Genomic DNA, 27,750 nt, shown 5'->3' on the forward strand with positions numbered 1-27,750 from the left:
TGTTTGGTTGGTTCTGCTGCTGCTGAGCAGGACTGTGGGGTTGGGAACATTAGGAAATCCTGGTTTGGGTTGGGAAGGACCTCAAATCCCACCCAGTGCCACCCCTGCCGTGGCAGGGACACCTCCCAGTGTCCCAAACCCTGTCCAGCCTGGCCTCGGGCACTGCCAGGGGTCCAGGGGCACCACAGCTGCTCTGGGAAATCCATCCTGGCCCTGCCCACCCTCCCAGGGAAAAATTCCTTCCCAAAATCCCATCCATCCCTGCCCTCTGCAATGGGAAGCCATTCCTTGTTTCCTGTCCTTCCATCCCTTGTCCTAAGTCCCCCTCCAGCTCTCTTGGAGCCCCCAGAAATTGTATTTGTTTTGGTTTAGGGTAATTTTAGGATAAAAAAATGTAAAGGTTTTTTGTTTTGTTTTGCTCTTTAGAAAAGGATATTTAAGTTGTTTTGGTTTTTTTTTTAAATTGGTTTGGGATTGGAATTTTTCTTTTTTAAGAGAAAAGCGGAAAAAGTTGTTTATTTAATAGGTAAAATATTTGTTAATACAAAAAATGAGACACTGGAGGGGGCTCCAAGATCTCCCTGGATTCTTCTCTTCTCCAGGTTGAACCACACTCATCCCATCTCATGCCAGGGATCCCATTGAATCCGGGGGATCCCATCCCGTGCCAGGGATCCCATCCCATCCAATCCAAGGGATCCCATCCCCTCGCAGGGATCCCATCCTGTGCCAGGGATCCCATACCATCCCATCCCAGGGATCCCATCCCCTCGCAGGGATCCCATCCAATCCGAGGGATCCCATCCCATCCCATCCCATCCCATCCCATTCCAGGGATCCCATCGCATGCCAGGGATCTTATCCCATCCAATCCGAGGGATCCCATCCTGTGCCAGGGATCCCATCCCATCCCACTCCCAGGGATGGTTCTTCCACATCCTCCCAGAGCAGAGCGTGGAGAAAGGGAGGGATTCTCCAGGCTGACACATTCCCAACAGTCTGACAGGTTCCTGGGGCATAAAAATGGTTCAAAGAGGCTCATTTGGGGAGCAAATTTCACCCAAAATCCCTCTAGGGCAGCTCTGCCCCGCTGCTGGTTTGCTTTCATTGGTTTATTCTGCAATTATTTTTAAATTAAAAAGGTGGTAGGAAGAGGGGAAAGGCTTCTTAATCCCTGAGTTAGACTGGAAAATGTGGGAATATCATCCTCATGCACACAGAGACATAGCCCTTTTCCTTTCCCCTTCCTTTCCCATTTTCCTTTTCTTTTCCCCTCTCCCCTTTTTCCTCCTTCTCCCTTACCTTCCCTCTGTGCTGTCTCAGTGGTTTGTTAATTTGTTCTGCTGCCATTGTTTGTTTGTTTGTTTGTTTGTTTTTCAGATTCCAGCCAGGAATATACAGACTCCACTGGAATAGATTTGCATGAATTTTTAGTAAATACACTGAAAAAAAACCCACGGTAGGTCATGGGCAGTAAAACAAGTCCCTGAGGGATCTGTGGGCATTTCTGTGTCCTGAGGGATTGCAGCACCCCCAGGCAGTGCCTGAAAATGTTTTTATATTTTCCTCTTCAGAATTCCAAGAGTTACCAGAGCTGGGACAATGTAGAAACTAAAAGCACAACTGTAATTTTAGATCCTGTTGAATTCCAAACGTGGAATTGTGTGCGAATGCGAAGAGAGAAGGACAAATAATTTGTTGGAATGCAAAGAAATCATTTTGATTGCTTTAAACCCTTTTCTATAAATGGTTGTCAAGTGTTAGGCTGTAAAGGAGCTGCTGTGGGAATAATCAGTGGGATTGAGGGAAAGGCTGGCAAGGGAATAGAAAAGTTGGAATCTCCAGCAGTGGAGCTTCCAGCAGGGCAGAGATTCAGGCTTTCCAAAGCCAAGCATTATTAGCAAAACAGCCCTAAACTGGCAAAAATCTACTGTTCAATTTAGTGTATTTGGAAAGAAGGGAGTTTTTTTAGCCCATTTCTGTGTGAAATCAGGTGTCCCCCTGCTCCTGTGACATTTTCTGCTGCAGGACAGGCCTTGGGAGCAAGGAAAGCTGTTCCACTGTCCCTTAAGTGACTTTTTTCTATCTTTCTTTTCTCCTGACAGGGATAGAATGATGCTGCTCAAGTTGGAACAGGAGATTCTGGAGTTCATTAGTGATAACAAGTAAGTGATCATCAAGTTTGTGTCAAGCAAAGGAAGTTTTGAATGGAGATTTAGGAAATTGGGCTCCCAGGGGAGCAGGGACACGCTGCTGTTCTCCTGTTCATCCTGTACATGAGTGACTGCTTGGAGCTCCAACCCTGTCCCCTGTTCCCAGCAATCAGTTCAAGAAGTTCCCCCAGATGACCTCGTACCACCGGATGCTGCTCCACCGGGTCGCGGCTTATTTTGGGATGGATCACAACGTGGATCAGACCGGGAAGGCCGTGATCATCAACAAGACCAGTAACACACGAATGTAAGGTCCTTTCCCCTTTTTCCCTTTTCCCCTTCCCCTTTTCCCCTTTTCCCCTTCTTTCCCCTTCTTTCCCCTTCTTTCCCCTTCTTTCCCCTTCTTTCCCCTTCTTTCCCCTTCTTTCCCCTTCTTTCCCCTTCTTTCCCCTTCTTTCCCCTTCTTTCCCCTTCTTTCCCCTTCTTTCCCCTTCTTTCCCCTTCTTTCCCCTTCTTTCCCCTTCTTTCCCCTTCTTTCCCCTTCTTTCCCCTTCTTTCCCCTTCTTTCCCCTTCTTTCCCCTTCTTTCCCCTTCTTTCCCCTTCTTTCCCCTTCTTTCCCCTTCTTTCCCCTTCTTTCCCCTTCTTTCCCCTTCTTTCCCCTTCTTTCCCCTTCTTTCCCCTTCTTTCCCCTTCTTTCCCCTTCTTTCCCCTTCTTTCCCCTTCTTTCCCCTTCTTTCCCCTTCTTTCCCCTTCTTTCCCCTTCTTTCCCCTTCTTTCCCCTTCTTTCCCCTTCTTTCCCCTTCTTTCCCCTTCTTTCCCCTTCTTTCCCCTTCTTTCCCCTTCTTTCCCCTTCTTTCCCCTTCTTTCCCCTTCTTTCCCCTTCTTTCCCCTTCTTTCCCCTTCTTTCCCCTTCTTTCCCCTTCTTTCCCCTTCTTTCCCCTTCTTTCCCCTTCTTTCCCCTTCTTTCCCCTTCTTTCCCCTTCTTTCCCCTTCTTTCCCCTTCTTTCCCCTTCTTTCCCCTTCTTTCCCCTTCTTTCCCCTTCTTTCCCCTTCTTTCCCCTTCTTTCCCCTTCTTTCCCCTTCTTTCCCCTTTTCCCCTTTTTCCCTTTTCCCCTTTTCCCATTTTCCCCTTCCCCTCCCCTTTTTCCTTTCCCTTCCCCACAGCTCAGGAATGCTCTGTAGCAGGATGGATCCCACACCACTTTTTTTTTTTTTTTTTGCCTCATAAAAAGGGGAGATCCCTCTCTTGAACAATCAGAATCATGGAACGAAGGGATAGGCAAGAAGAATCTTTCCCTTCCAGCCCTCCCTGCCTCTCCACAGCTTCTGGAGAAGGGACAGGAGCTCTTGTTGCTCTCAGCCAGAGCTGAAATTTCACACAACAAACATCTTGGCATATTCTGGGCCCGTTTTCCCCCTGCTGACAAGGGCTGGTTCTCTTGCAGCCCCGAGCAGAGGTTCTCCGAGCACATCAAGGATGAGAAGAACGCGGAGTTCCCACAGAGGTTTATCCTAAAACGGGATGACACCAGCATGGATCGGGATGATAACCAGGTGAGGGGTGGCAGTGGGGCTTCTGCAGCCTTTGGGAAAGTCAGAGGTGACTGCTCACAAGACGAGAACAACTCCAAAATTCTCTTGTGTTTCTTGGACTAACATTTAATAGAAGCTCCCACCCCACCCAAGCAGCAGCATCTGAATTTCATGAAAGATTTCCCAAATATTATGGGAATGGATGAAGAATTAGGGTGGGTTTTATGGCTGTACTTCTCCATATCCTAAATCAGCTGGGGGCTAGGCCAGGTTTTAAGGTGGAGGCTTCTTCCAAGGTTTCTTTGGGAATATCCCTCAGCTGAGCCTTGCTTTCCCCCCTCTTTTCCTGGGGCTTGCAGCAACTCATGCCCTTCCCCAGGGATCTCAGCATCTTGTAGCTCCCACCTTCACAGAAACATGGAATAGTTGGGGTTGGAAAAGACCTTCAAGCTCATCCAGTTCCACCCCTGCCATGGCCAGGGGCACCTTCCACTGTCCCAGGTTGCCCCAAGCCCCGTTCAAGCTGGCCTTGGGCACTGCCTCAGCTGCTCTGGGCACCCTGTGCCAGGGCCTGCCCACCCTCCCAGGGAGGAATTCGTTCCCATCTAAACCCAGAGTCCCCCGTGTGCTGTGGGACCTGTTCCTGAGCTGAAGTCAGCATGAGAAGCTGGTCATTGCAGTCAATCCCAGATTTTGGTTTCCCTGGTGCAGCTGTGCAGGGAGCACAGAATCCACAAGGGAGCCAGGAGCATTGGCACGTGCTCCAAAAAGTGACCTTTAACTTTTCCAAAACCCTGGGCCCAGGGTGATATTCCTGATCTCACTCAGGCTGGGTGGTTGTGCTTGGGAATGTCCAGGGATGAACATCCTGGCACCTCTGGGATGTTCATCCCTGTATTCAGGTGTGTCAAAGGTAGCTCCAGAGGCAGAGGCTGGATCAGTGCATCCAGACACCACATCATCCACATCCTAAATTCCCAGCAGCTGACTGCTCCCGCTGGCAACTGCTGACCCCTGAGCTGTGTTTGTCCCTTCAGATCAGACTCCCCTTGCAGGATGGGAGAAGGAGCAAATCCATAGAAGAGCGAGAGGAGGAATATCAGCGGGTCAGGGAGCGGATCTTTGCACGAGAGGTAAGTTTGCATCACTCACCTGCCAGGACCCTCCTGCAGCTTTGGGCCAGAAGGTGGCCTTGAATATGCCAAGAGGTCAGATCTTGTCGTTGCCTTTTCTACCAATTTTCCCCAAATTTTGGGGATGTGTCAGCGTATTCCAGTTGCCAGCAAAGATGTCTGAGATACTGGGGGTGGAAGAGCCCCACCTGCACCCTCCAGTCTGCTCCTTCCCTAAAATTTCAGGGAGGAATGAATGCAGTCCTGTTCCATTTTGGGGGTGATCAGAAAACCATTTCCTGCCCCAAAGGAAGCAGCAGCTGCATCTCCCAGTTTCTTCCCACTGCTGCAGCTTCCACCTCCTGACCCAGTAGTGCAGGGCTCTAGGAGGAATTTCAGCCTTTTCAGGAGGAATTTGGGTATTCCCAGGAGGAATTTGGGCATTCCCAGGAGGAATTTGGGCCTTTTTAGGAGGTATTTGGGCATTTCCAGGAGGAATTTCAGCCTTCCTAGGAGGAATTTGAGCATTTCCAGGAGGAATTTTGACCTTCCTAGGAAGAATTGGGGCCTTCCCAGGAGGAATTTGGGCATTCCCGGGAGGAATTTGGGCATTCCCGGGAGGAATTTGGGCATTCCCAGGAGGAATTTGGGCATTCCCAGGAGGAATTTTGACCTTCCTAGGAAGAATTTAGGCCTTATTAGGAAGACTTTAGACATTCTCAGGAGGAATTTGGGCCTTCCCAGGAGGAATTTGGGCATTCCCAGGAGGATTTTGGGCATTCCCAGGAGTTGGGCAGGGTGTTTCTTGTCTGTCTCATGGAGTGTCCAGCTTGGTTATTGCTTCCTGAAATCCCTGCTCTGTGCTTGGAGCAGTGTCCCACGCTCACATCTGGCTCAGAGGCTGCTCCAGGGGCATTCCCAGCTGGAGTCAGCTCCAAATGCTGCAAATTTGGGGCATAAAACCCCTTTGTGGTTGTCACATGGACAGAGGTACCACCAAAGCTGCCTCAGTGGAGGAGGGAGCTGAGGACTCTGATTTGGGATCGGGAAAGGGCCTGGCTGGAGATCCACAGGGAGCTGGCGTGCAGAAGGCTCAACACCACCCCTCAGCACGCTCTGTGTGCCAGCCCCACCTTTTGGAACCACCTGGGGCTGTTCTTTCAGAGTTACTAAGTCTCCCTTTTCTTTCCTCCCCATCTCCGTGTTCCTGCTCTCAGTCTGGCCAGAACGGATACCTCACAGACAGCAGGTGAGTGCTGCCCTGCAGCCCCTGGGTGTTACGTTGATTCTTAAGATTTTCTAAAGCTTTTAAAGTTTATACTGTTGGAAAATTTTCATGCACATTCTTTATAAACAAAATACTGCTTCGCAATCCTTCGTGGGGGTGGAAGAAATTAATATACTAGTGGTTTATCCAGTGTCTTTGGAGAGGTGGCCCATTCACTCTTCCAATCCACTGTCACCTTTAGAAAAATATTAGAGTCAGAATAATAAACATCCTTCTTCTTTTGCCTCGCCATCGCAGTGGCTCGTGTTGTACTTTTCATGTCCTATAGCAACACCTGGGAGTGTCTCCAAAGCCCTGCATGAATCTAAAATGCTGCTTTTCCCTTGTCAGACTCTCCACAGAATAGCTTTGCTCATAGCTCTCACAGACAGAGGCAGATTTGTAGGGATTTCTGTGTGATTTATTTTGTGCCATGTCACGCTGAATCCCCCTGTTCCCAGCTGCTCGTGGAGTTACTGAAGGTGTTTCCTTTGCAACATCAATTCCGAGTCCTTTTTTTGGCTGATTCATCCATTAAAAAGGAGGGTGAGGATAGCAGGGATGAATTCCAGCAGTTTTCAAACCATTCCACCTCTTGTTCCCCAAAAAGATAGGAAATCCAGCGCCAGGATAGCATTAGGATCAGGCAGGGTTCTCCCTAATCCCTGATTATCAAGGCTGAGTGACTTAATGATGACAGTGAGGTGTCTCAGGCTCCATCTGAGCCACAGGAGCTGCTGAGGGCACTGGGAACACGTTTGAGCAGCATTTTCTCCTTAAGCAGTTTTCCCATGGATGGAAGGGCTGGAGCGAGGCTGAGGAATCACCCAGCACGGCCCCGCTGCTGGGGTGTGGGGACAAAGAACGGGATGAAAAAGGGACACAGCCTCATCCCTGCTGTGCCCTGCTCTGCCAGGCAGAGCTCTGCAGATGGGGCAGCTCTGTGAGGGACAGGAGAGGAGGATCTGAGCCAGGCAGGAGCAGCTTTGTCCCTCTCCTGCTGTCCTGGAAGATGTGGTGTCCTCAGCACAGGCCCAGGGGCCGTGTCCTGGGGTCTGCCTGTGTCAGGGCTGCTCAGGACAGCAAGGACAGTTCTCAGATCTGTGGGGCTGGAGTAAAACCCCCCCAGAATGGAGCAAAAACCTCACTGCTGATGCAGCTGCAGCTCTGGGAGCTGCCCTGGCCCTGAGGAGCTCAGTTAATCTGCTTTGGGGTTCCCCTGCATGAGAGAGGCGAGAGGCCTCAGCACCATTTTGAGCTCTCTAGAGACATAACCATTGTTCTGCTTTCCAAGAGATGCATTTTTGGCTCTCATGTGCTCCCAGCATCCCAGGACATCACCTCAGGAGCTCCTTCCAAGCCTCTCTTTGTGAGGCAGGCTCAGCAGCTCTTCCCCAGGGGAAGCCTGGGTATCTATTCCCAGCTGGGCTGGTGGACCAGGCTCACTGCTGGTGCCATGAAGTCCTGCTGTGGCCAGAGCTGGCCTGGGCTGTGTAAGGATGGTCAGTGAGGGCAGAGCTCTGGGAGTAGCGACATCCCAGAATCTGGAATGGTGTGGGTTGCAAAGGGCTTTAAATCTCATCCCTTTCCACCTCCCTGCCTTGGGCAGAGACACCTTCCACTATCCCACATTGCTCCAAGCCCCTTCCAGCTTGGCCTTGGACGCTTCCAGGATGGGGCAGCCACAGCTTTGGGTGAGCAGGCCCAGCTGGGCAGAAGTCCTCAGCAGGGCTGGAGTGGGAAGTGATCTCCAAGATCCCCATCAGCCTTGTCTCCAGGCCTTTCAAAGCTCCCTGTTCTGAGATGAGAAATTCTTCAGCACAGGTTTGTCGCTGTCGAGGCAGGACGGGAATGAAGAAGACTGACTCAGAAGGCTGCTGAGAGTAAAACTCTGATTTATTCAAAATACACTGCTCTTTTATACAGAGCTTTGCAAGGATCAAATCCATTGGTTCTGAAGTGAAAACAACCCACAGCATTGGTGCAGAGTGCTTGATGCACAGTGATAGAATTTAACTATAAACAATGTGAAAAACAGAGAGATAAAGAATTATTTACATACTTTCCCAGGCTTTTTGCCTGTCTAGAAACTCTCAGTTTCTTTCTTTGACTGAATCTGAGACCCACACAGGTTCTTCTTCTTCTGACCCTGCTGGGGTCTCTTCCAGGCTGGGGAAGGGGCCAGGAGCTGCCTGGCACCACAGTGGCTGGGTCAGCACAAAAAGCTGTGTCTCAGGGAGGTTTTGGCTGTCAGGCTCCCCTTGCACCCCCCAAAAAGGATCCCAAACCCAACTGCTGAGTGTCCCCAGCACCCCACGGCGGGTGTAGTGGTGCAGCACCAGCTGTCCCTTCACTGGAGCCCAGTTTGACTCCTCTGCTCTCCGCAGGGGCACCCGGGAGGGGCTGAGCCGGGCCTCGGGCAGCCGCCAGAGCAGCACCGAGAGCGAGATCAAATCCCTGGAGCCGCGGCCCTGGAGCAGCACGGACTCGGACGGCTCCATCCGCAGCCTGAGGCCGCCCGTCACCAAAGCCAGCAGCTTCAGTGGCATCTCCATCCTGACCCGGGGGGACAGCATCGGGAGCAGCAAGGGCAGCACTGCCAGCAGGGCCTCACGGGCAGGTACGGCGCTGCTGCTGCCAGCCCGGTGCCAAAGGGCACCTGGCACGCGGGTTTGGGTGAGGAATTGGGGCTCCTTCCATGCCAAAGGGCACCTGGCACGCGGGTTTGGGTGAGGAATTGGGGCTCCTTCCATGCCAAAGGGCACCTGGCACGCGGGTTTGGGTGAGGAATTGGGGCTCCTTCCATGCCAAAGGGCACCTGGCACGCGGGTTTGGGTGAGGAATTGGGGCTCCTTCCATGCCAAAGGGCACCTGGCACGCGGGTTTGGGTGAGGAATTGGGGCTCCTTCCATGCCAAAGGGCACCTGGCACGCGGGTTTGGGTGAGGAATTGGAGCCCTTTCTCTGCCAAAGGGCACCTGGCACACGGGTTTGGGTGAGGAATTGGGGCTCCTTCCATGCCAAAGGGCACCTGGCACGCGGGTTTGGGTGAGGAATTGGGGCTCCTTCCATGCCAAAGGGCACCTGGCACGCGGGTTTGGGTGAGGAATTGGGGCTCCTTCCATGCCAAAGGGCACCTGGCACGCGGGTTTGGGTGAGGAATTGGGGCTCCTTCCATGCCAAAGGGCACCTGGCACGCGGGTTTGGGTGAGGAATTGGGGCTCCTTCCATGCCAAAGGGCACCTGGCACGCGGGTTTGGGTGAGGAATTGGGGCTCCTTCCATGCCAAAGGGCACCTGGCACGCGGGTTTGGGTGAGGAATTGGAGCCCTTTCTCTGCCAAAGGGCACCTGGCACACGGGTTTGGGTGAGGAATTGGGGCTCCTTCCATGCCAAAGGGCACCTGGCACGCGGGTTTGGGTGAGGAATTGGGGCTCCTTCCCTGCCAAAGGATACCTGGCAGCTTTTGGGTGAGGAATTTGGGCTCCTTCCCTGCCAAAGGGCACCTGACAGGTTTGGGTGAGGAATTTGGGCTCTTTCCCTGCCAAAGGATACCTGTCAGCTTTTGGGTGAGGAATTGGGGCTCCTTCCCTGCCAAAGGGCACCTGACAGGTTTGGGTGAGGAATTTGGGCTCTTTCCCTGCCAAAGGACACCTGACAGACAGATTTTGAGTTGGGGAACTGGAGCTCTTTCCCTACCAAAATACACCTGACAGCTTTTGGGTGAGGAATTTGGGCGCTTTCCCTGCCAAAGGGCACCTGGAACACAGGTTTAGGATTGGGGAACTGGGGTTTGTGATGCTCTGGTTACTACGCGTGCTTAATAGCTTTTGGAGTAATTGGCATACAAAGTGGGGAATGGATGTACCAAAATGATGAATATGTATTTGTATTTTGTGTATTCAATACTTGGATGGATAAAAAGACTCTGTAATCACCTGGAAGCTGTGGTGTGGATTTGGGAGTGATCCCACACACAACAAACACACACTTTGTAACTTTAAACTCTTAGAGAGTTTTTGTCCGTCGCAGTTGGATATCAGTACTAGATCAATATCCATTTTTTTTTTCCCAATAAATCACATGCCTCTCTGTGTTGCAGGTCTGGTGCTCGGTGCCCCCGAGGCCTGCAGCCCGTCCCCATCCTCGCAGCCCGGCCGTGGGCTCCTGCCCTGCTCGGCGCCCCCGCAGACCCCCGGGCTCCCCCCAGCCCAGCAGCAGCCGACCATGAGCAGCCCCATGATGTCCCAGGTGAGTCCCACAGGGCACACGTGCTGGGGAGGCAGGGCAGAGGAGTCCCTTGTGTTTCACAGCTTCACTGGAATATAGCTGTTATTAATATTATCTCATATTATTTGCTTGAAACATCTTTTTTTGCTAAGTGCAACACAAAACATATTTTGTGTTACAGCACAGCAATTTTAGTGCTGTGAAAGTCCAGTCTGCTCAAAGGGCATAATTTATATCTGATAGCAATTATGAATCATTGTTCAAAAAAGTCTCACCTCTTCCAAGATCTTAATTCCAAACCTTCCTCCATGTCCATACCTTTATCCACTATCTCTGTGAGAATTTGAGAACTCTCTGTGAATTCATTTCCTACCTCACACTCTTGTATGATAAAATCTTCTTTGGTGCCTTGGCACCAGCTCAGGGTGCTCTGGGCTCACCCCTGGGGTTTTGGGGTGCCCACACTCCGTGTCCTGCTGTGGCAGAGCAGGGGAAGGTTGGGCTTTGCTGTGCCTGGTTGGGTCTGTGGGATATCCCACGTTCCCAGCTCTGCCGGGCCAGCAGCATCCCTGCACAAGGATCTGCAGCCCTTGCATGAGTGGCAAACTGGAACCAGTTCCCCTCAGCCCGAATGGATGCTGGAGTTGAGCTCCCCAGGACTGGTGTTCTGAAGTCCTGGGGGAGGCAGAGCTGGAGCAATGCTGGGTGTGCTCTCCACACCATCCCTCCCTCACTTAAAGCCATTGTAGGGTTAAAGGGATCTTCCACATCCCTCAGCCAAGGGATCTCCCATGTCCCACAGCCTGCTGGGCTCTTTCCAGGGCTGGAGCCCTCCAGGAAGCACCCGTGGGTGACATTCCTGTGCACTTGTTGTGCCCCTGAGACTGTGCCCACCCACCCACAGCCCTGTCCTGCTGCAGGGGTGGGGATGGGGTGGGAACCAGCCCAGTGCGGGGTTTGGGGAGTGTGGGGGTGTGGGGGTATCCCTGGCACCTTCCTGTGCCACAGTGGTGCTGGATCTCAGCCTGCTCAGGGGCTGTGTAGGGATCCTCTGGCATCAGCTTGGACTCACTGTACAGCAAAGAGCTGCTAGAATTGCACTGGAGGGGTTCAAGATGGAGCAGAGCAGGGAGGATGCTGGATAATCATAGCAAGGCTCCCTTCCCCATGAGAAGTTGGACCAGGTGTTCTTCTGAGGTCCCTTCCAACCTGGGCAGTTCCATGATTCTCAAGTGTTTTTACTAGACAGGACAGAGAGGAGGGAAGAACCTCCTGGAGAAGCTTTTACTGCAGGTAACAGGAGCAGCTCCTTGCTGGCTGTTCCCAGCTTTAGGAGAAGGGGAGCTGGTAGTTCTTGGGCCCTGGAGTGGCTCCAGGTTGTGGATCTGTTTGTGGAGGATTCTGGGCCTCAAGGAATGAGCTGGAATAGCAGAGTCCCTGGGTGGGATATGCAGGATCACTGGGCTGTGCTGGGGTTTCAGATTGTATTTTCTACCATCTCATCCAAAGATTTAGGGCCTGGAAAAACTGATTTCAGGTTGTTTGGCTGTTGGTGAAGGGTCTGGAAATGCACCATCCCCATGTCCATGTCCCTTCTATGTCACCAAAGGTCAAATCAAAGGATCAAACCCGTCCCATCCAGTGCTGAGCACTGGTGCCCAAAGCACAGTGTGTGGGTTTTAGTGAGGGGCTGTCATAAAGTGCTCCAGGTGACAAATCAGGAGTTTCTGTGGAAGGTGAGTGTACAGGAATGGCCAAGGAGCACTGGAGGGAATGCTGGAGACAGGAGAGACACAAGGGCAGTGCTGGCAGACGTGGCTCTCATGCTGCTGCTGGCCCTGATGAACTCGTGTCACTCTCCCTGCCAGGCAAGCCCCAGAGCAGCTCACCCCTCCCCAGCTCCTCCGAGCCTCCAGCTGGGCTGTGCCTGATGGGATGGATGCTGCCCTGGAATGGTTTCTGTGCTTCCCAGCTCCCTGCAACACCCCTCTGTGTTTGCAGTTGGCTCACTTGACTAACCTGGTTGTTCCTTCTTTCTCTCCTTCCTTCCTTTCCTTCCTTTCCTTCCTTTTCCTCCTTTCCCTACTTTCCCTCCTCTTCCTTCCTCTCCTTCCTCTCCTTCCTCACCTTCCTCACCTTCCTCTCCCTTCTCTCCTTCCTCTCCTTTCTGTCCTCTCCTTCCTCTCCCTCACCTTCCTCTCCTCTCCTTCCTCTCCTTCCTCACCTTCCTCTCCTTCCTCACCTTCCTCTCCTTCCTCATCTTCCTCACCATCCTCTCCTTCCTCACCTTCCTCTCCTTCCACACCTTCCTCACCAACCTCTCCTTCCCCTCCTTCCACACCTTCCTCTCCTCTCCTTCCTCTTTCCTTCCTCACCTTCCTCTCCTCACCTTCCTCTCCTTTCTGTCCTCTCCTTCCTCTCCTTCCTCACCTTCCTCACCAACCTCTCCTTCCTCACCAACCTCTCCTTCCTCTCCTTCCTCTCCTTCCTCACCATCCTCTCCTTCCTCTCCTTCTCCTCCCTCCTCCCTGCGTTCCCTTCTCCGCTGGTCGTAGCCGGTCCCGGCGCTGCAGCCTGTTCCGTACTCTCCAAGCTCCTGCCCCCAAGTCCTCTTGCCAGTCTCTCCACCCCAGCAGTACAACCTGGTATAAACCCCAGTTCCTCTTCTGCACTGTGTGTTGTGCTCTGTGCTGTGTTTGTGTTGTGTGAGCTTGTGCTGATCAGGGATGTCTCCAACGCCAACCCCCCGGGGTTGGGATTCACAGAGCTCTGCGACACCCGAGGCCACGAGACCACCACTGCTGGGGTGGCAGCCTTGGAAAGATCCTGGCAAGAGCAAATTCCAAGCCCAGAGCTCCCCAGCAATGCTTGTGCTCAGTGCTGGGGTCTGGGGGCCCTGTGGGCTCAGCCAAGCCCCTGTGTTGTCTCCACGGGGATCTTTTGGGAGTGGTGTCCCCCATGGGATGTGGCCGTGGGCTGGAGTCCCCCCTGCCTGCCTGGGTGTCCCCAAGGTCTGCTGAGCGTTTGGCCCCCTCAGCTCGCATGTCCCCCTGTCCTGCTCTGGGTCTGTGGCTCATGTGTGGGGGCCTTTTTGGGGGGGCTTCTCCCAGAGCAGGGAGAAGGGGGTCTGCATTTACCAGCAGAGCTGTGTCCTACTGCTCCCGTGTCCCACCTGCCGCCCTCCTCCATCCTCCCCCTTATCCCACTCCAGGCCGACGAGCTCAGCAGCCCCTTCGGGCAGATCAGCCTCAGCCGCCAGGGCTCGACGGAAGCCCCGGATCCTTCCTCGGCGATGTTCCAGTCGTCCCTCATCTCCCAGCACCCTCAGCAGACGGGATTCATCATGGCAACCCCTGGGCAGCCCATCCCCACCTCCAGCTACTCTGCCTCGGGGCACACGGCCCCCACTCAGCAGGTGCTGCAGCCCCAGGGCTACATTCAGCCTCCCCAGCAAGTAAGGACACGAGGGGACATCCCCAGAGCTGGCAGGCCGGGGGCTGCTGGGCTGTGGGTCCCTCTTTTTCTGCTGCTAGCTGGAGATGGATCCATCCACAGGGGTCCGGGCTCTGGGTCTCACGCTCCCTTGTTAGGCACAGGATGATCCCCGTGTCCCTCTGAGCCCAGAGGTGATGTTCCCCCCCCTCACACAGCCCCCTGAATATCAGCTAACCCAGAGATCCGAGGGTGTGAGGGGAGGAATATCAGGAAATGGCAAAGATTTCCAAAAAAAGAGGCTCTTACCCCGAGATATGTTGGTTCAGCTCTCTTTATTCTGTGGTGTCCAAGGGGAGAGCGGGGCACAAGAGCAAAACAGGAAATGTCAGGGGTCTGTACAGACTTTGGACAGGGTGGGCTTCCCTGGCTCTGTGCCAGCCCCGTTGGGGCAGGAAGGAGGGTCTAGGGTTATCTGATCAGAGTCACAGGGTCCCGGGAAGGGGGCGCAGAGTGCCCAGGAGCTCACTGTGACACAGAGGCTCCTTCCTGGGACCCCCTGGGCCACTCCTGGCTCTCAGCGATGGGGAGGGACAGTGGCCGGACTCAGGGCTGACACCTCTAAGCTCTCTTTGGGGTCCTGCAGGGCTTTATGACCTCTAGGATTGTCCCCCTGAGCTGTGAGGAGAGTTGTGCCTACTGTGCTCTTGCACTACTGTGCTGGGACAGGCTTGGATGAGGAGGCTGGGAGGCGCGGGAAGGGTTCCCCAGGAGGAGCCAGAGCCCTGGGTGGTTCCCTTCGGCAGAAGCCAGGCCAGGTGAGAGAGAAAACTGGTCCTGGGGGATCAGCTTTCTTGGTCCTGCTCCCTCCTGTGTTCTCACCTCTGGGTTTTCTTGCCCCTGATAGATTCAGGTTTCTTACTACCCCCCCGGGCAGTACCCGAACTCCAGCCAGCAATACCGACCCCTCAGTCACCCAGTGGCCTACAGCTCCCAGCGCCCACAGCAGCTCCCCCAGCAGTCCCAGCAGCCAGGTAAGGGGGTACAAAGGGGGGAAGGGGGCAGCTTTCCCTTTCCTGCTGCTTTTGTTGGCTCCAAAGATCTCCAGAGCTCTGCCTGGGGCCAGGTCGCTCTTGCCTGTCTCCTGCTCTTTGCTGGAGCTGCCTCTTTGCTGGGAAGTTGGGATGCCTCTGTCTGCAGAGGTGTTGTGTCCTTCCCCTCCCTCTCCTCTGAGCTTCCTGGGGGAGGGGATGAGGTGGATTGAAGCCCCACTGAGGGGCTGCCAGGGTAATTTAAAACCACACCCTTGGGTGTGTTTACATCTGCTCCAAGGGAAGCCCTTTCCCCGATATTTAGCAGGAGGTGGGGGCAGAGGCAGGATTTGATTGCCTAAACCTTAAACCTGGGGCTGTTTCCTGTGTCCAGCTGGGAAGCTACTCCATTAAAACCCTGTTCTGGCAGGTTTACAGCCAATGATGTCCAACCAGCAGCAAACATACCAAGGTGTGGTGGGGGTGCAGCAGGCGCAGCCCCCCGGGCTCCTCAATAGCCAGAGGAACAACATGGGGGGCCAGATGCAGAGCGTGATGGGGGTGCAGCAGGCACAGCCCCCCGGGCTCCTCAGCAGCCAGAGGAGTGGGATGGGGAGCCAGATGCAAGGTCTGATGGTCCAGTACACGCCGCTGCCTTCGTACCAGGTGGGCATCTGCTGCTCCCCAGCGTGGGGTGCTGGGACGGGGCCCCGGCTGGGCAGGATGTGCCCGAGGGATGGAGCCAGAGGTGGGGATTTGCTCCCAGGGCATGCCTGCCAGCCTGGGGAGGGCACATCCATGTGGGGAATCCGTGGGACACATCTGGAGCAGGAGGACTGGGAGAACCTCTGGGAGGGGCTGTGCCTGGGTGAGGTTGCTCTGGGCTGTAAATAAAAAAACACTTGGAATCTCTTCACGCTGCTGGTGTCTCCTCGGGCCAGTTTCCCCTGCTCTGTTACCTGTTACCTGCTGCTTTCCTCCCTGCCCAGGTTCCCATGGCCAGTGAGTCCCAGAACGTGGTCCAGCAGCCCTTCCAGCAGCCAGTGCTTGTGCCAGCCAGCCAGTCTGTGCAGGGGGGGCTCCAGGCTGGAGGGGTCCCCATCTACTACAGTGTCATCCCCACTGCCCAGCAGAATGGCACCAGGTAAAGCTCCAGCAGCTCTGCCCGGGGGAGAAAGGGGTGCTGTGCCCACACTGGGGGTTTTGGGGGTGTCCTGTCAAGGCCAGGAGTCAGCCTTGATGATCCTTGTGGGTCCCTTCCAGCTCGGGAGGTTCTGTGATTCTGTTTTGTGGTTCCATGATGATCCTGCTGTGAGCATGGAGCACTCTGCTCCTGTGCTTGGAGGTGGATGGGTACCACAAGTGCTGCTTCTTCCTGAGCTTGTCCATCCCTGGCTCCTTTGGTCAGGGCTTCCTGCCCACCTATGTGTCCAACTCCTGCATGCCCAGCCCTCTCCAGAGGCTCCTGTGCGTTCAGTTTATCCCAGAAAAGAGGGATTTAAAAATAGAAACTTCCACAGACACACAAGGATTTGATCTGCAGCCTTAGGAGAAGCTTAGGTTGATGTAAAAATACAATACACAGACATTAAGCAGAAAAATCATAAACTTATGTTTCTATAGTTGTAAGTAAGAATATGCCTTAAGTAAGTGAGAAACTGCATTGATAAGATGGTGAAGGGTTTATAATGTAGGGGTTTGGTTGTATAGAATAAACCAAGAGTTCAGAAGTTACAACAGAAGCAGATGTGTGCATGTGAGTTAGAAACCCATTAGACAAAAGTATCCACAGTGCAGGATAAGTAAGTAAAAACAAAATAAACCCTGTAGCAACTGTCTGTTAGTTTAGAAGTTCAATATTATCTTGTAACAAAGAAACTTGTGACTACTCTTGAGCTATGGCTGGCTGCTTGCTCCTTTAAAATCTCACAGCCCCTGAGACTGACGTTTACCTGAGCAATAAATCGTTCTTAGCCCAAAATCAGCCCCATCTTTTCATTAAAAGCAGCGACAGTAATAGCTGGGAATAACCTGTGCAGGTGCCCTGGCTCTTCCTCCCCATCCCCAGCCTCACCTGAGCCCTCTCTGCTCCACAGCCCATCCGTGGGGTTCCTGCAGCCTCCTGGCTCCGAGCAGTACCAGATGCCGCAGTCCCCGGCGCCCTGCAGCCCCCCCCAGATGCAGCAGCAGTATTCAGGTACCAGGGGCAGGGCTGGCATCCACTCCACAGGCAGGATCAGCCTCGGGATCATGGGCTGTGGAGCTGCCACTTCACAGCCAAGTCTGGCAGCTTCTGTGCAAGGGCATTCCTCCTGCTGGGAATCCCCCAGGGGATGATCAGGGTGTTGCACTGGCATTCCTCGTGGCTGGCAGGGAGATGCCGAGGGGAGCTGGGTGGGCTGTGGGTTGGTGAGAGAGGGCAGAACTGCATATGGAGAGGCTGGGGATTCCTGCTCCCTGTCACAGTTGCTGGGAGTGAGCTGGTGCAGAAGCTGAGCTGGGATGATGGAGGTCTGGCCCTAGTGAGCTGCAGGATCTGGGCTGGGATGCTGGAGTTCTGTATCTGGATCCGTGCTTGGAGCCTTTGCCTGGAGTTTTGTGGAGATGCTCAGAGCGGTCACTGAGCTGCCACCCCTCAGCTTGGCCCCTGTGCTCCCGTTTCTCCTGGATTAAACATCATCACTCCCAGATGGAACCTTTGCTATTAGAGAGGAATCCTCAGAGGGTCCTGGTGGGGATTTTCCAGCCTGGAAAAGTCATGAGTGGCAGAGGAGAGGTTCCAGAGTGGGATTATGTGGAAGGGTGTGCAGCAGCAGGGACAGGCAGGTGTCCCACAGCAGCAGAGCGTGGGCCATACACATCTGTGTCTGTCCCCAGGGGTGTCCCCGTCAGGCCCTGGTGTGGTGGTGATGCAGCTGAATGTCCCCAACGGCCCCCAGGCCCCCCAAAACCCCCCCGTGGTGCAGTGGAGCCACTGTAAGTACTACAGCCTGGAGCAGCGGGGGCAGAAGCCAGGAGACCTCTACAACCCCGACACCAGTGCTCAGGTACTGGGAGGACTGGGAGGGACCGGGAGGAGGCAGCTCAGCCTTGGGGGTGATGGCTGGGGGGTCACCCCGCGGGGTCAGGGTGGGCGTGGGAGCGGTCACAAGCATTTGGGGTGTCTGACACTGTCCCTCCCCCAGGCCAGCACCCAGCTGAACAGCCCCATCACGTCCCCCACCCAGTCCCCGACGCCGTCGCCCGTCACCAACCTCAACAGTGTGTGCACGGGGCTGAGCCCCCTCCCCGTCCTCACGCAGTTCCCCCGGCCCATGGGCCCGGCACAAGGTAAGGGGAAGAAGGCCTGAGGGCACAGCCCAGGGCTGGGAATGCCGTGATGTTTCCTGGGATTCCCACAAACTCAGCTTCCCTGTGCAGGCGATGGGAGGTACTCACTGCTGGGCCAACCTCTGCAGTACAACCTGTCCCTGTGTCCCCCGCCGCTGCTCCACAACCAGCCCAGCTACACAGGACACCAGGTAAAGTACGGCCAGACCTCCCTTCCCCAGCCCCTGTGTGGGCACCGTGAAGCCACAGTGTCCCCTGAGGTGACACGGTGCCCTTCTTCTCCTCCAAGGGGCAGACTGGAATGAAACACGGCAACCGGAGCAAGAGACAGGCCCTGAAGTCAGCGTCCACCGACCTGGGGACAAGTGACGTAGGCAAGTGTCCCCCTCGAGCCTCTTTGCCCTCTGATGTCCCCACAAATGGATGTTGGAGACTCCAGGTGCCGTCCCTGTCCACGCCAGCATCCTGCAGAACCCTGTGCTGGTTTTGGAGAGTGGTTCCTGCCTGTCCCTTCTCCCCACACCCACAAACACCTCCCAGCCCGGGTGAGTCCAGGCTGGGGGTGCAGCAGATCCAGCCCCAGGCCGCTGTGCCCTAAGGGAGGTGGGTGAACAGGGAGTAAAATCCCTGAGGAAGACACCTGGGAGCTATTCCTGCCTCTCAGAGGCTGGAAATGATGGCGCTGGCAGAGCTGAGATTTTATTCCTCCTCAGCAGAAAGTGAGTGTCCAGACTCTGAGATCTCATTCCCACCACTGCTTTCCCAAGTCCCTCTTCCCACCCACGCTTCCCTTTCCCATGGGGCCTGCAGCTTCAGAGCCTCATCTCTGAGATTTGGGCTCTCCCAGGCTGGCTGCGAGGGCTGAGGGTTCTGGTGAATCCTTCCCACCCATGTCCAGCGTTGTCTCCACCGGGTCCTTGGGAAGGGAGGGACGCCCAGCTTGGATGGAGCAGCCCTCGGTGACCCTCTGGGGACCTCAGGCTTGTCCCCAGTGTCACCTCGGTGCCACCAGCAGCAGCTGCTTGCAGGGGCTCTTTAAGAACTGCCTGCCCCCTCCTGCCCCTGGCATGGTCCCTACGTGCCACGTTAATATTAGCAAAGAATCCCTGCAGCAGCTCTGCTAAGCCCAGAGCCAGGGCTGCAGCCAGGAGCTGCGCAGGGGTTTGGGCACCACAGGGCAGGGAGAGGGAACTGCAGGGATTTAGGCACCACAGGGCAGGGGCTGGAGCTGCAGAGGGATTTGGGAACCACAGAGCAGGGATAGGGAGGAACCAGGGGCTGCAGAGGGATTTGGGCACCACAGGGCAGGGATAGGAGAGAGCTGGGATCTGTACAGGGATCTGGGAACCACAGGGCAGGGGCTGGAGCTGCACAGGGATTTGGGAGCCACAGGGCAGGGATAGGGAGGAACCAGGGGCTGCAGAGGGATTTGGGCACCACAGGACAGGGGTCAGGAACTGCTGAGGGGTTTGGACACCACAGGGCAGGGATAGGAGAGAGCCGGGAGCTGCACAGGGATTTGGGAGCCACAGGGCAGGGAGAGGGAACTGCACAGGGATTTGGGGACCACAGGGCAGGGATAGGGGAGAGCCAAGAGCTGCAGAAGAGGGATTTGGGCACCACAGGACGGGGTCAGGAACTGCTGAGGGGTTTGGGCACCACATGGCAGGGATAGGAGAGAGCCAGGAGCTGAGAGGGATTTGGGAACCACAGGGCAGGGTCTGGAGCTTCAGAGGGGTTTGGGGACCACCAGGCAGGACACACCCAGTGCCACCATCCTCTGTGGGTGCAGCCATTCTCCCTCCCAGAGTCAGAGTTGGGAGCTCCCAACTCTGGGATGGGCCACTGGGGTTGGCTCCCAGTCCTGGGGTCTGAGGTTTGGGGTAGGAAAACCAGGCAGAGCCCCTGGGAGAGCCTGAGGTGCCCAGCTGTCCCAAGGGTGCCAGGGGGGCTTGGTGTCCCTGCAGCTGGGGGACACTGGGGGACACCCACACCTCCCCTGCAGCAAAGCCAGCACGGTGGGCACGGGGATTGGGCTGGGGCACTGCGGGCAGGGGGGCTCTGGGGGGCTTCAAAAGCAGATCCTGCTCTGGGGGCAGCTGGGCACTGCACGGTGTCCCGGACCCAGGAGAGGCCAGGAGGGTGCTGGGGACAGCGGGACCTGGCCGGTGACACCGGGACCTGGCTGGGGACAGCGGGACCTGGCCGGTGACACCGGGACCTGGCCGGTGACATCAGGGCCTGGCCAGTGACACTGGGACCTGGCTGGTGACACCAGGGCCTGGCCATTGACACCGGGACCTGGCCGGTGACACCGGGACCTGGCTGGTGACATTGGGACCTGGCCATTGACACCGGGGCCCGGCCGGTGACATCAGGGCCTGGCCAGTGACACTGGGACCTGGCCGGTGACACCGGGACCTGGCTGGTGACATTGGGACCTGGCCATTGACACCGGGGCCCGGCCGGTGACATCAGGGCCTGGCCAGTGACACCGGGACCTGGCCGGTGACACCGGGACCTGGCTGGGGACACCGGGACCTGGCTGGGGACACCGGGACCTGGCCGGTGACACGCAGCTCCTTCCCTGCAGTGCTGGGCCGGGTGCTGGAGGTGACGGACCTGCCCGAGGGCATCACACGGACAGAGGCCGACAAGCTCTTCACGCAGCTCGCCATGGCCGGTGCCAAAATCCAGTGGCTCAAAGAGACTCAGGGGCGGCGCGGGGACGGCGGCGGCGGCGGCGGGGACAACAGTGGGACTCCGGAGAACGGCAGGCACGGTGACCTCGCTGCCTTATACACCATCGTGGCCGTGTTCCCCAGCCCGCTGGCTGCCCAAAACGCCTCCCTGCGCCTCAACAACTCCCTCAGCCGCTTCAAACTGCGCGTGGCCAAAAAGAACTACGACCTGCGGGTGCTGGAGCGGGCCAGCTCCCAGTAGGGCTCCCGTGGGCACCGGGCACTCCCCTGGGCCTCTTCTCCTCCCGCCCTCCCTTCCTCTCGCCCTCCTTCCTTGATATATTTATATGAACATAATTAAGAGACAAGAAGTTGATTTTTTTTTTTTTTAATTATTATTTTTTGGAGTGACGCCCGTGCCCGCCCCCCTCCCCTGTGTCTATGGTTTTGTTTAAGCACTGTGTTGGACCGCACATACAGGTGTTGATTGGTATGTTCACTGCACATTTTATTTAATCGGATTATTATTTTGTGGGGTGGGGGGGGGGTGGGGAGAAATTTTTTTGTTTTATTTTATTTGGGGGGGGTTGTTTTTAAATAAAAAAAGAAAAAAAGGAAAATTGTCCATCACTTGAATGTAACTTCCCATTCTCTGCCAGTGCCAGGGTTGGGGACTCTGTGCTGCCTCAGCGGGGTGAGGGGACAGCTGAACTGGCAGGGGGATGATCCTGCCCAGTCCTGCCCGAGCTTGGCGTGTCCGAGGGCTGCAAGCCCCTGGTGTGCCAAAATGGGGATCCCAGGCTGGGATCAGAGTGTTTGGACTGGGGCTGGACTCCCCTGCCAGATGTTCATGGCCTCTCCATCCAGCTGTGGAATTCCAGGGCAGGAACGAGGGCATGGCGTGGCCCCAGCTGTGTGTCCTGCCAGGAAACATCACATTCCTGCGGACAGGAGCAGCACCTGGAGCTGCCAGGTGCAGGTGGGGGCAGGATTTGGGGTGGCACAGCCAGAGCCTCTGGCAGTAGCAGGATGCTCCCAACCTTCCTGGGCAGGTGAGAGCTGCCAGGAAAAGGGGGGGCTCCAAGCCCAGGCTGGTTCCAGCTCCCACCTCGCTGCCACCCACAGCCAGGCAGGGACCTCAGGGTGCCCATTAACTTCAGGGTGGGATCCCAGCTCCTGCCATCCCAGCGGAGCCTGGACCAGCAGGATTTGGTGCCAGGGGGTGTGAAGCAGCCACTCCACCCCGTGCCAGACCCCACTGCTGCCCCTCTGCCGCTGAACCCGCAGCAGCTTCCAATGCACGAGGGAAGGAGATGCTGAAGCTGGAGCCCTGGCTGTGCCCAGCTCCCCGAGCCCTCGGTGTGCCCAGCTCCCGGAGCCCTGGCTGTGCCCAGCTCCCCGAGCCCTCGGTGTGCCCAGCTCCCGGAGCCCTGGCTGTGCCCAGCTCCCCGAGCCCTGGCTGTGCCCAGCTCCCGGAGCCCTCGGTGTGCCCAGCTCCCGGAGCCCTCGGCGTGCCCAACTCCCGGAGCCCTCGGTGTGCCCAACTCCCGGAGCCCTCCGTGTGCCCAGCTCCCGGAGCCCTCGGTGTGCCCAGCTCCCGGAGCCCTCGGCGTGCCCAACTCCCGGAGCCCTCGGTGTGCCCAACTCCCGGAGCCCTCGGTGTGCCCAGCTCCCCGAGCCCTCGGTGTGCCCAGCTCCCGGAGCCCTCGGTGTGCCCAGCTCCCCGAGCCCTCGGTGTGCCCAGCTCCCGGAGCCCTCGGTGTGCCCAGCTCCCCGAGCCCTGGCTGTGCCCGCTTCCTTCTTTGTCCCAGGCCAGGCTGGGGGGGCCCCTGGCACGCCCAGCAACCCACCAACGCAAATAGCCGGTGGCTCCTCCGCCTGCTCCCGCCGGGGCTCCAATTTCCCGGCGTCAGCCCCGCCACCGCTCAGCTGTCGTCCCCCTCTGCCCTGTCACTCCGCTCGGCCCGGGACCGGCGCGGCTGCCGCCCGCCACCGAGGCCCGGGGGCTCTGCGGCCAACGCGGCTCCGGCACCGGCCGCCCTTCGGGGGCTCCTTCAGCGCAGGGCGAGACCGCCAAGCGCAGGGTAAGTGCCCCCTGTGCCCGCTCTTGCCGTGGCCGTGCCCGCCCGGAGCTCCCCCGCTGCTGCGGGGCCTCGGGGTGCCCCATTCCCGCAGCGCCCCTCGCCCCGGCGCTCCCCGTGCCCCTTGTTGCTTCCTGATGGTTTTCCTGGCTGCTTTCCACGGGGGGCTGGAGGGGCTTGAGGGGTGGGCATCGCCAAAAAGAGGGAGGTCTGGGTGGAAGCACTGCGGAGAGGCTGTCGGAGGTGGCACCGGGATGGTTTGGGGGATGCAGGAGCAGGTCCTGCCCCGGTGGCAGCCGAAAGCCGTCAGTGCCCGTCGGTGCCCCCCGTGTGCTCGTCTGAGGGGCCGAGTTTGTGGTTTCATGGTGAGATGGAGATGTCCGGGCTGAGGTGGGCACCTGCAGGTAGCCCAGGGGCTGGCTCACAGCACTTGGCACCACGTCCCTGAGCCAGCGGATGTGCCACGCTCTGGGCCGGGCACCAGCCTGGCCCTGGGGCTCACCGAGGCAGAACCAGAACGGGGCAGGGCTGGGATGGGCGCTGGGAGTGACCCTCGCTGAGACAGGGGCTGCAGGACGGGCAGGGGAAGGGGTGGCACTGCCCACCCAGCAGGGTCTGACCATCCCCTGCCAGGCTCCTGCAGCTGGAACTGCCCCAGCCAACGCCAGCTCTGCTCTTCCCCTTGCAGCATGACGGAGAAGGAAGTGCCAGAGCCACCAGCTTCACCTGCTTCAGGTGGGAAACCCAAGAGCCGGGTAAGTGGGTGCCCACAGGGCAGTTTGGGTGGGCAGGGGAAGCCCCCTCTCTATCATCATCATCATCATCCTGCCGCAGCCCAGGAGGCTGTGGGAGGCCTGGGGTGCCCGCTGGGACCCTGATCCAGCCGGGTGTTGGGTGGGCATTTCCCAGCTTGGCATTTCCCTGTGGCGCACCCACATCCGTGAGGGGCTCAGGAACCGCAGCTTCCTCTTCTGTGGAGACTTCACGGGGCTGGGAGGAGGCTCCCCATCTCCAGAGCATTCCTGGAGTCTCCTCCCGCTCGTGGAGGGGGTCCCCGGGGCGAGGAGCTGGGTGTGTGCCCTCCTGCCTCCCCCACGCTGCCACACACCGTCCGTCCCCTCCCGCCCCAGCAGCTGCAGAAGCTGAAGCAACTTTTCCAGCGAAAACCCAAGGAGGAGCCGGCGCCGGAGCCACAGCCCAACGGGGAGCTGGTCAGCCCCTCGGGGGGACCCATCTACTACATCTATGAGGATGAGGAAGAGGAGGAGGAGGAGGAGGAGCCCGAGCCCCCTCCCGAACCCGAGAAACTTGTTAATGACAAACCCCACAAGTTCAAAGACCATTACTTCAAAAAGCCCAAATTCTGTGATGTTTGTGCCCGCATGATCGTCCGTGAGTCCTGAGGGGGCTGGGGGGCACGGGCAGGGCTGGGGCTGGGGGCTACAGGCAAGTCTGGGGTCACGGGCGGGGCTGGGGGTCACGGGCAGGGCTGGGGGGCACGGGCAGGGCTGGGGCTGGGGGCCACGGGCAGGGCTGAGGGCAGGGCTGGGGCTGGGGGCCACGGGCGGGGCTGGGGGCTGGGGGCAGGGCTGGGGGCTACAGGCAGGGCTGGGGCTGGGGGCCACGGGCAGGGCTGGGGGCTGGGGGCAGGGCTGGGGCTGGGGGCCAAGGCCGCGCAGGGCTCCGTCGCGGCCGTTTCACAGCTGCAGTGTCACATTCCCTCTCCTTTCCACCCCCCCCGCCCACTGCCAGTCAACAACAAATTTGGCCTGAGGTGCAAGAACTGCAAAACCAACATCCACCACCACTGCCAGTCCTACGTGGAGATGCAGCGCTGCTTCGGCAAGATCGTGAGTGTCCCCCCCCGGGAGCGGCCAGGACGCGGGTGCCACCACCCCTGTCACTCCCTGGCTCTGAGGGGGACCCCGGCATCTCCCTCCGGAGTCCCCCCGGCTCTGAGAGGTGGGGCCGGGGGGTGGCTGATGCTCCGACCCCTCCTCGGTCCTCGCAGCCGCCCGGGTTCCGGCGGGCGTACAGCTCCCCCCTCTACAGCGACCAGCAGTACGCCGGCACCAAGGAGCAGCTCGGTGAGACCCCCGTGCTGGGCTGCCCCGTCCCCTTGGCACCCAGCCTGGGCTGCCCCAACCTGTCCCCCCCCGACCCTTCTCCTGCCCCCGCAGCGAACAGGAGCGACCCCGTGTTCGAGACGCTGCGGACGGGCGTCATCATGGCCAACAAGGAGCGCAAGAAGGGGCAGGAGGACAAGAAGAACGTGAGTGTGGGTCGGGCTCTCACCGGATTCCTGCCGGTGCGCCCCACGAACCCTCCAGCCCCCCCCCAAATTCTGCACCTTCTGAGAGCTCTCTCTGCCTTCCAGCCCTTGGCTGCGATGATGGACGAGGAGCCAGAGGCCACGAAGCCGGTGGGGAGCAAAGCTGAGGGTGGTGAGCGCGGGGCCGAGGGTTGGGGGGCTGAGCCCACGCGGACACGGAGGGAGCCCCTGGCTGTGTTTTGAGGGGGGTTGCCCTGCGGAAAGAGGGTCCTCCATTCATGTCCTCACCCTGGGGCTCTCGCTGCATCCCCACTTTGGCCGAGGAGACCCCCGGGAGGCACCGCCAGGAGAGGCGTGACCCCTCCTCCTGTTCCCAGGTGCCTCTGAAGGGGACAAGAAGGCTGAGAAGGGCACAACAGATGACAAGGTACCCCTCACATCCTCGCCCTGCACCCCAAAGCCTTGAGCAGAGCTCGTGGGATCTCCCTGCTGGGATCCTCAGGGCTGTCTGCAGCCCCTGGGGACTGCAAACCCTGCTGTGTCCCCCAGAGCAAGAAGCCACAGCCAGGGGGGTTCCTGCAGTCCCACTATTTCGTGGCGCTTTATCGCTTCAAAGCCCTGGAGAAGGACGACCTGGACTTCCCGTGAGTTCCCAACCTCGTCCCGAGCTCTTTCCCAAGGTTTTTTGGGGTTTGGCTCCACGTGGTTCCATGGATTTCCCAAGGCTGAGCTGCTCTGGGCAGGACCTGCCTGTCCCCGAGCCCACGGGCTGCGTGTCCCATGCCACATACGGGGCTGGAGGAGCTGATTCTGAAGGAAAAACGATTTTCCTCGGGGTCTCCCTTGGCTGGGGGTCCTGCCCCCCTCAGAGAACCCTTCCTTCCCTTCCAGGCCGGGGGAGAAGATCACGGTGGTGGATGACTCCAACGAGGAGTGGTGGCGGGTGAGGCCGGAGCGCGGCTGGGAAAGCTCGTGGCACCGTGAGAGGGGACACCCAGACTTGCTGTCACCCCAACCTCGCTGAGGGGGGATCTGGGACCCCCGGATCGGCCCCAACCCCTCCTTTCCCTCCCCCACTCCCTCCTTCCAGGGGAAGATCGGTGAGAAAATCGGGTATTTCCCCCCAAACTTCATCATCCGCGTGCGAGCAGGCGAGCGGGTGCACAAGGTGACGCGTTCCTTCGTGGGCAACCGGGAGATCGGGCAGATCACGCTCAAGAAGGATCAGGTGAGACGGGACCCCTCCCTCCCACCCACTCCCCCATCACCACCCGGGGACCCCCAGCCCCCCTCCAAGCCCCCCATCACAGCTGCACCCCATAACCAGCATCACCGTCCCCCCACTTCCCACCTGCCCCAGCCCCTCGGATGAGACCTGCTCCACCTCACCCTCCATACCTGGGGTTCCCCCTGATCTGGGGGGGTTCCCCCTGATCTGGGGGGGTCCCGGGGGTCTCACCCGGGCCCCTCTCGCCCGCAGATCGTGGTGCAGAAGGGGGAGGAGGTGAACGGTTACGTCAAAGTCTTCACGGGCCGCAAAGTGGGGCTGTTCCCTGTGGACTTCCTGGAGGAGATCTGAGGGGGGCTGCGGGGTGGGGGGACCCCTGGGACGGGGCAGAGACCCCCGGGATGGGGGGCACAGAGACCCCCGGGATGGGGGGCGCAGAGACCCCCTGGGATGGGGCGGAGAGACTCTGGCTGCGGGGTGGGGATGGGACGGGGGCACCCTCGGGATGGGGAACAGAAGGACTCCGGGATTGGGATGGGGGGCCCTGGCTGCGGGACAGGTTTGGGGTCAGGGAAGGGCACCCCCATTCCTGCTGCCCCCCAGCACGAGGGTCCCTGGGGTGTCCCTGGGGGGCTGTTGTCCCCCCCAGGACCGGGGCAGGATGGGGGGACAGGAGGTGCCCCCAAATGAGATGCTGGATGCAACAGGGCGCACCCCCAGACCTGCTGGGAGCCCCCCCGGAGTGAGTGGGGGGACAGTGGGTGCCGCGGGGAGGGTCGGGGGGTCCTGCCCCGGGACTCCCGGTGCTCCCGGTGCTCCCGGGTTTTGGCAATACACGGCTGTGCCCACGCCCCGCTCTCCAGTGTGGATTTAATGGGGTGGCGACACTCCGGGGGTGCCGGTGGTCCCCGCTCTGGAGGGTCCCCGTGGGGGCATCCGGACCCCTTGGGAGGTGCCACTGTGGGGGTGACAGCGCCGGGGGGACCCTGGGAGGGTGGCGGGGGGCTGTCACTGGTCACTGGGGGGGTGCCGGTGGCCCCGATGGAGGGGTCACTGGTCACTGGTCACTGTGGGGGTGCCGGTGGGGTCACTGGTCACTGGGGGGGTGCCGGTGGCCCCGATGGAGGGGTCACTGGTCACTGGTCACTGTGGGGGTGCCCCTGGGGTCACTGGTCACTGGGGGTGCCGGTGGCCCCGATGGAGGGGTCAGTGGTCACTGGTCACTGTGGGGGTGCCCCTGGGGTCACTGGTCACTGGGGGGGTGCCGGTGGCCCCGATGGAGGGGTCAGTGGTCACTGGTCACTGTGGGGGTGCCAGTGGGGTCACTGGTCACTGTGGGGGTGCCCCTGGGGTCACTGGTCACTGTGGGGGTCCCGGTGCCCCCCGCGGGCGCTCAGCCGG

The 27,750-nt window shown here is 58.3% G+C and overlaps 2 protein-coding genes across 9 annotated transcripts in view; both read left to right on the forward strand.

Annotated features, from left to right (window-relative positions):
- R3HDM2 (R3H domain containing 2) overlaps window positions 1–21,393 on the forward strand; it is a 46,570-nt gene extending 25,177 nt beyond the window's left edge. For 3 of the 6 annotated variants that reach the window (XM_021542499.4, XM_085563072.1, XM_021542498.4), the window contains exons 6-24: window positions 1,381–1,459; window positions 2,106–2,165; window positions 2,320–2,460; window positions 3,600–3,708; window positions 4,725–4,820; window positions 6,017–6,048; window positions 8,454–8,686; window positions 10,167–10,315; window positions 12,850–12,939; window positions 13,506–13,748; window positions 14,634–14,760; window positions 15,188–15,423; window positions 15,747–15,901; window positions 16,854–16,954; window positions 17,635–17,804; window positions 17,943–18,087; window positions 18,178–18,278; window positions 18,377–18,461; window positions 20,681–21,393. In XM_021542499.4, the coding sequence (XP_021398174.2) occupies window positions 1,381–1,459; window positions 2,106–2,165; window positions 2,320–2,460; window positions 3,600–3,708; window positions 4,725–4,820; window positions 6,017–6,048; window positions 8,454–8,686; window positions 10,167–10,315; window positions 12,850–12,939; window positions 13,506–13,748; window positions 14,634–14,760; window positions 15,188–15,423; window positions 15,747–15,901; window positions 16,854–16,954; window positions 17,635–17,804; window positions 17,943–18,087; window positions 18,178–18,278; window positions 18,377–18,461; window positions 20,681–21,030 (2,702 nt within the window). In that variant the 3' untranslated portion in view covers window positions 21,031–21,393. The remainder of the gene's footprint in view (window positions 1–1,380; window positions 1,460–2,105; window positions 2,166–2,319; window positions 2,461–3,599; window positions 3,709–4,724; window positions 4,821–6,016; window positions 6,049–8,453; window positions 8,687–10,166; window positions 10,316–12,849; window positions 12,940–13,505; window positions 13,749–14,633; window positions 14,761–15,187; window positions 15,424–15,746; window positions 15,902–16,853; window positions 16,955–17,634; window positions 17,805–17,942; window positions 18,088–18,177; window positions 18,279–18,376; window positions 18,462–20,680) is intronic. The other 3 variants (XM_085563069.1, XM_085563070.1, XM_085563071.1) reach the window with 3 other exon arrangements.
- A 1,301-nt stretch (window positions 21,394–22,694) lies between these two features.
- STAC3 (SH3 and cysteine rich domain 3) lies at window positions 22,695–27,200 on the forward strand. 3 transcript variants are annotated; one of them, XM_021542482.3, is made up of 12 exons: window positions 22,695–22,852; window positions 23,538–23,604; window positions 23,980–24,241; window positions 24,602–24,699; window positions 24,861–24,936; window positions 25,030–25,121; window positions 25,227–25,293; window positions 25,499–25,548; window positions 25,671–25,765; window positions 26,013–26,064; window positions 26,212–26,349; window positions 26,602–27,200. In XM_021542482.3, exons 2-12 carry the CDS (start codon window positions 23,539–23,541, stop codon window positions 26,698–26,700), a joined length of 1,095 nt encoding a protein of 364 aa, XP_021398157.1. In that variant the 5' UTR covers window positions 22,695–22,852; window position 23,538; the 3' UTR covers window positions 26,701–27,200. The 3 variants fall into 3 exon arrangements, with proteins under 3 accessions (XP_021398157.1, XP_021398158.1, XP_085419199.1); XM_021542483.3 differs by having other exon boundaries at window positions 23,983–24,241; XM_085563073.1 differs by having other exon boundaries at window positions 24,010–24,241.
- Window positions 27,201–27,750: the final 550 nt, after the last annotated feature.

This window comes from Lonchura striata, chromosome 29 (genome assembly GCF_050655825.1).
Source record: "Lonchura striata isolate lonStrDom1 chromosome 29, ASM5065582v1, whole genome shotgun sequence".
Classification (NCBI taxonomy): domain Eukaryota; kingdom Metazoa; phylum Chordata; class Aves; order Passeriformes; family Estrildidae; genus Lonchura; species Lonchura striata.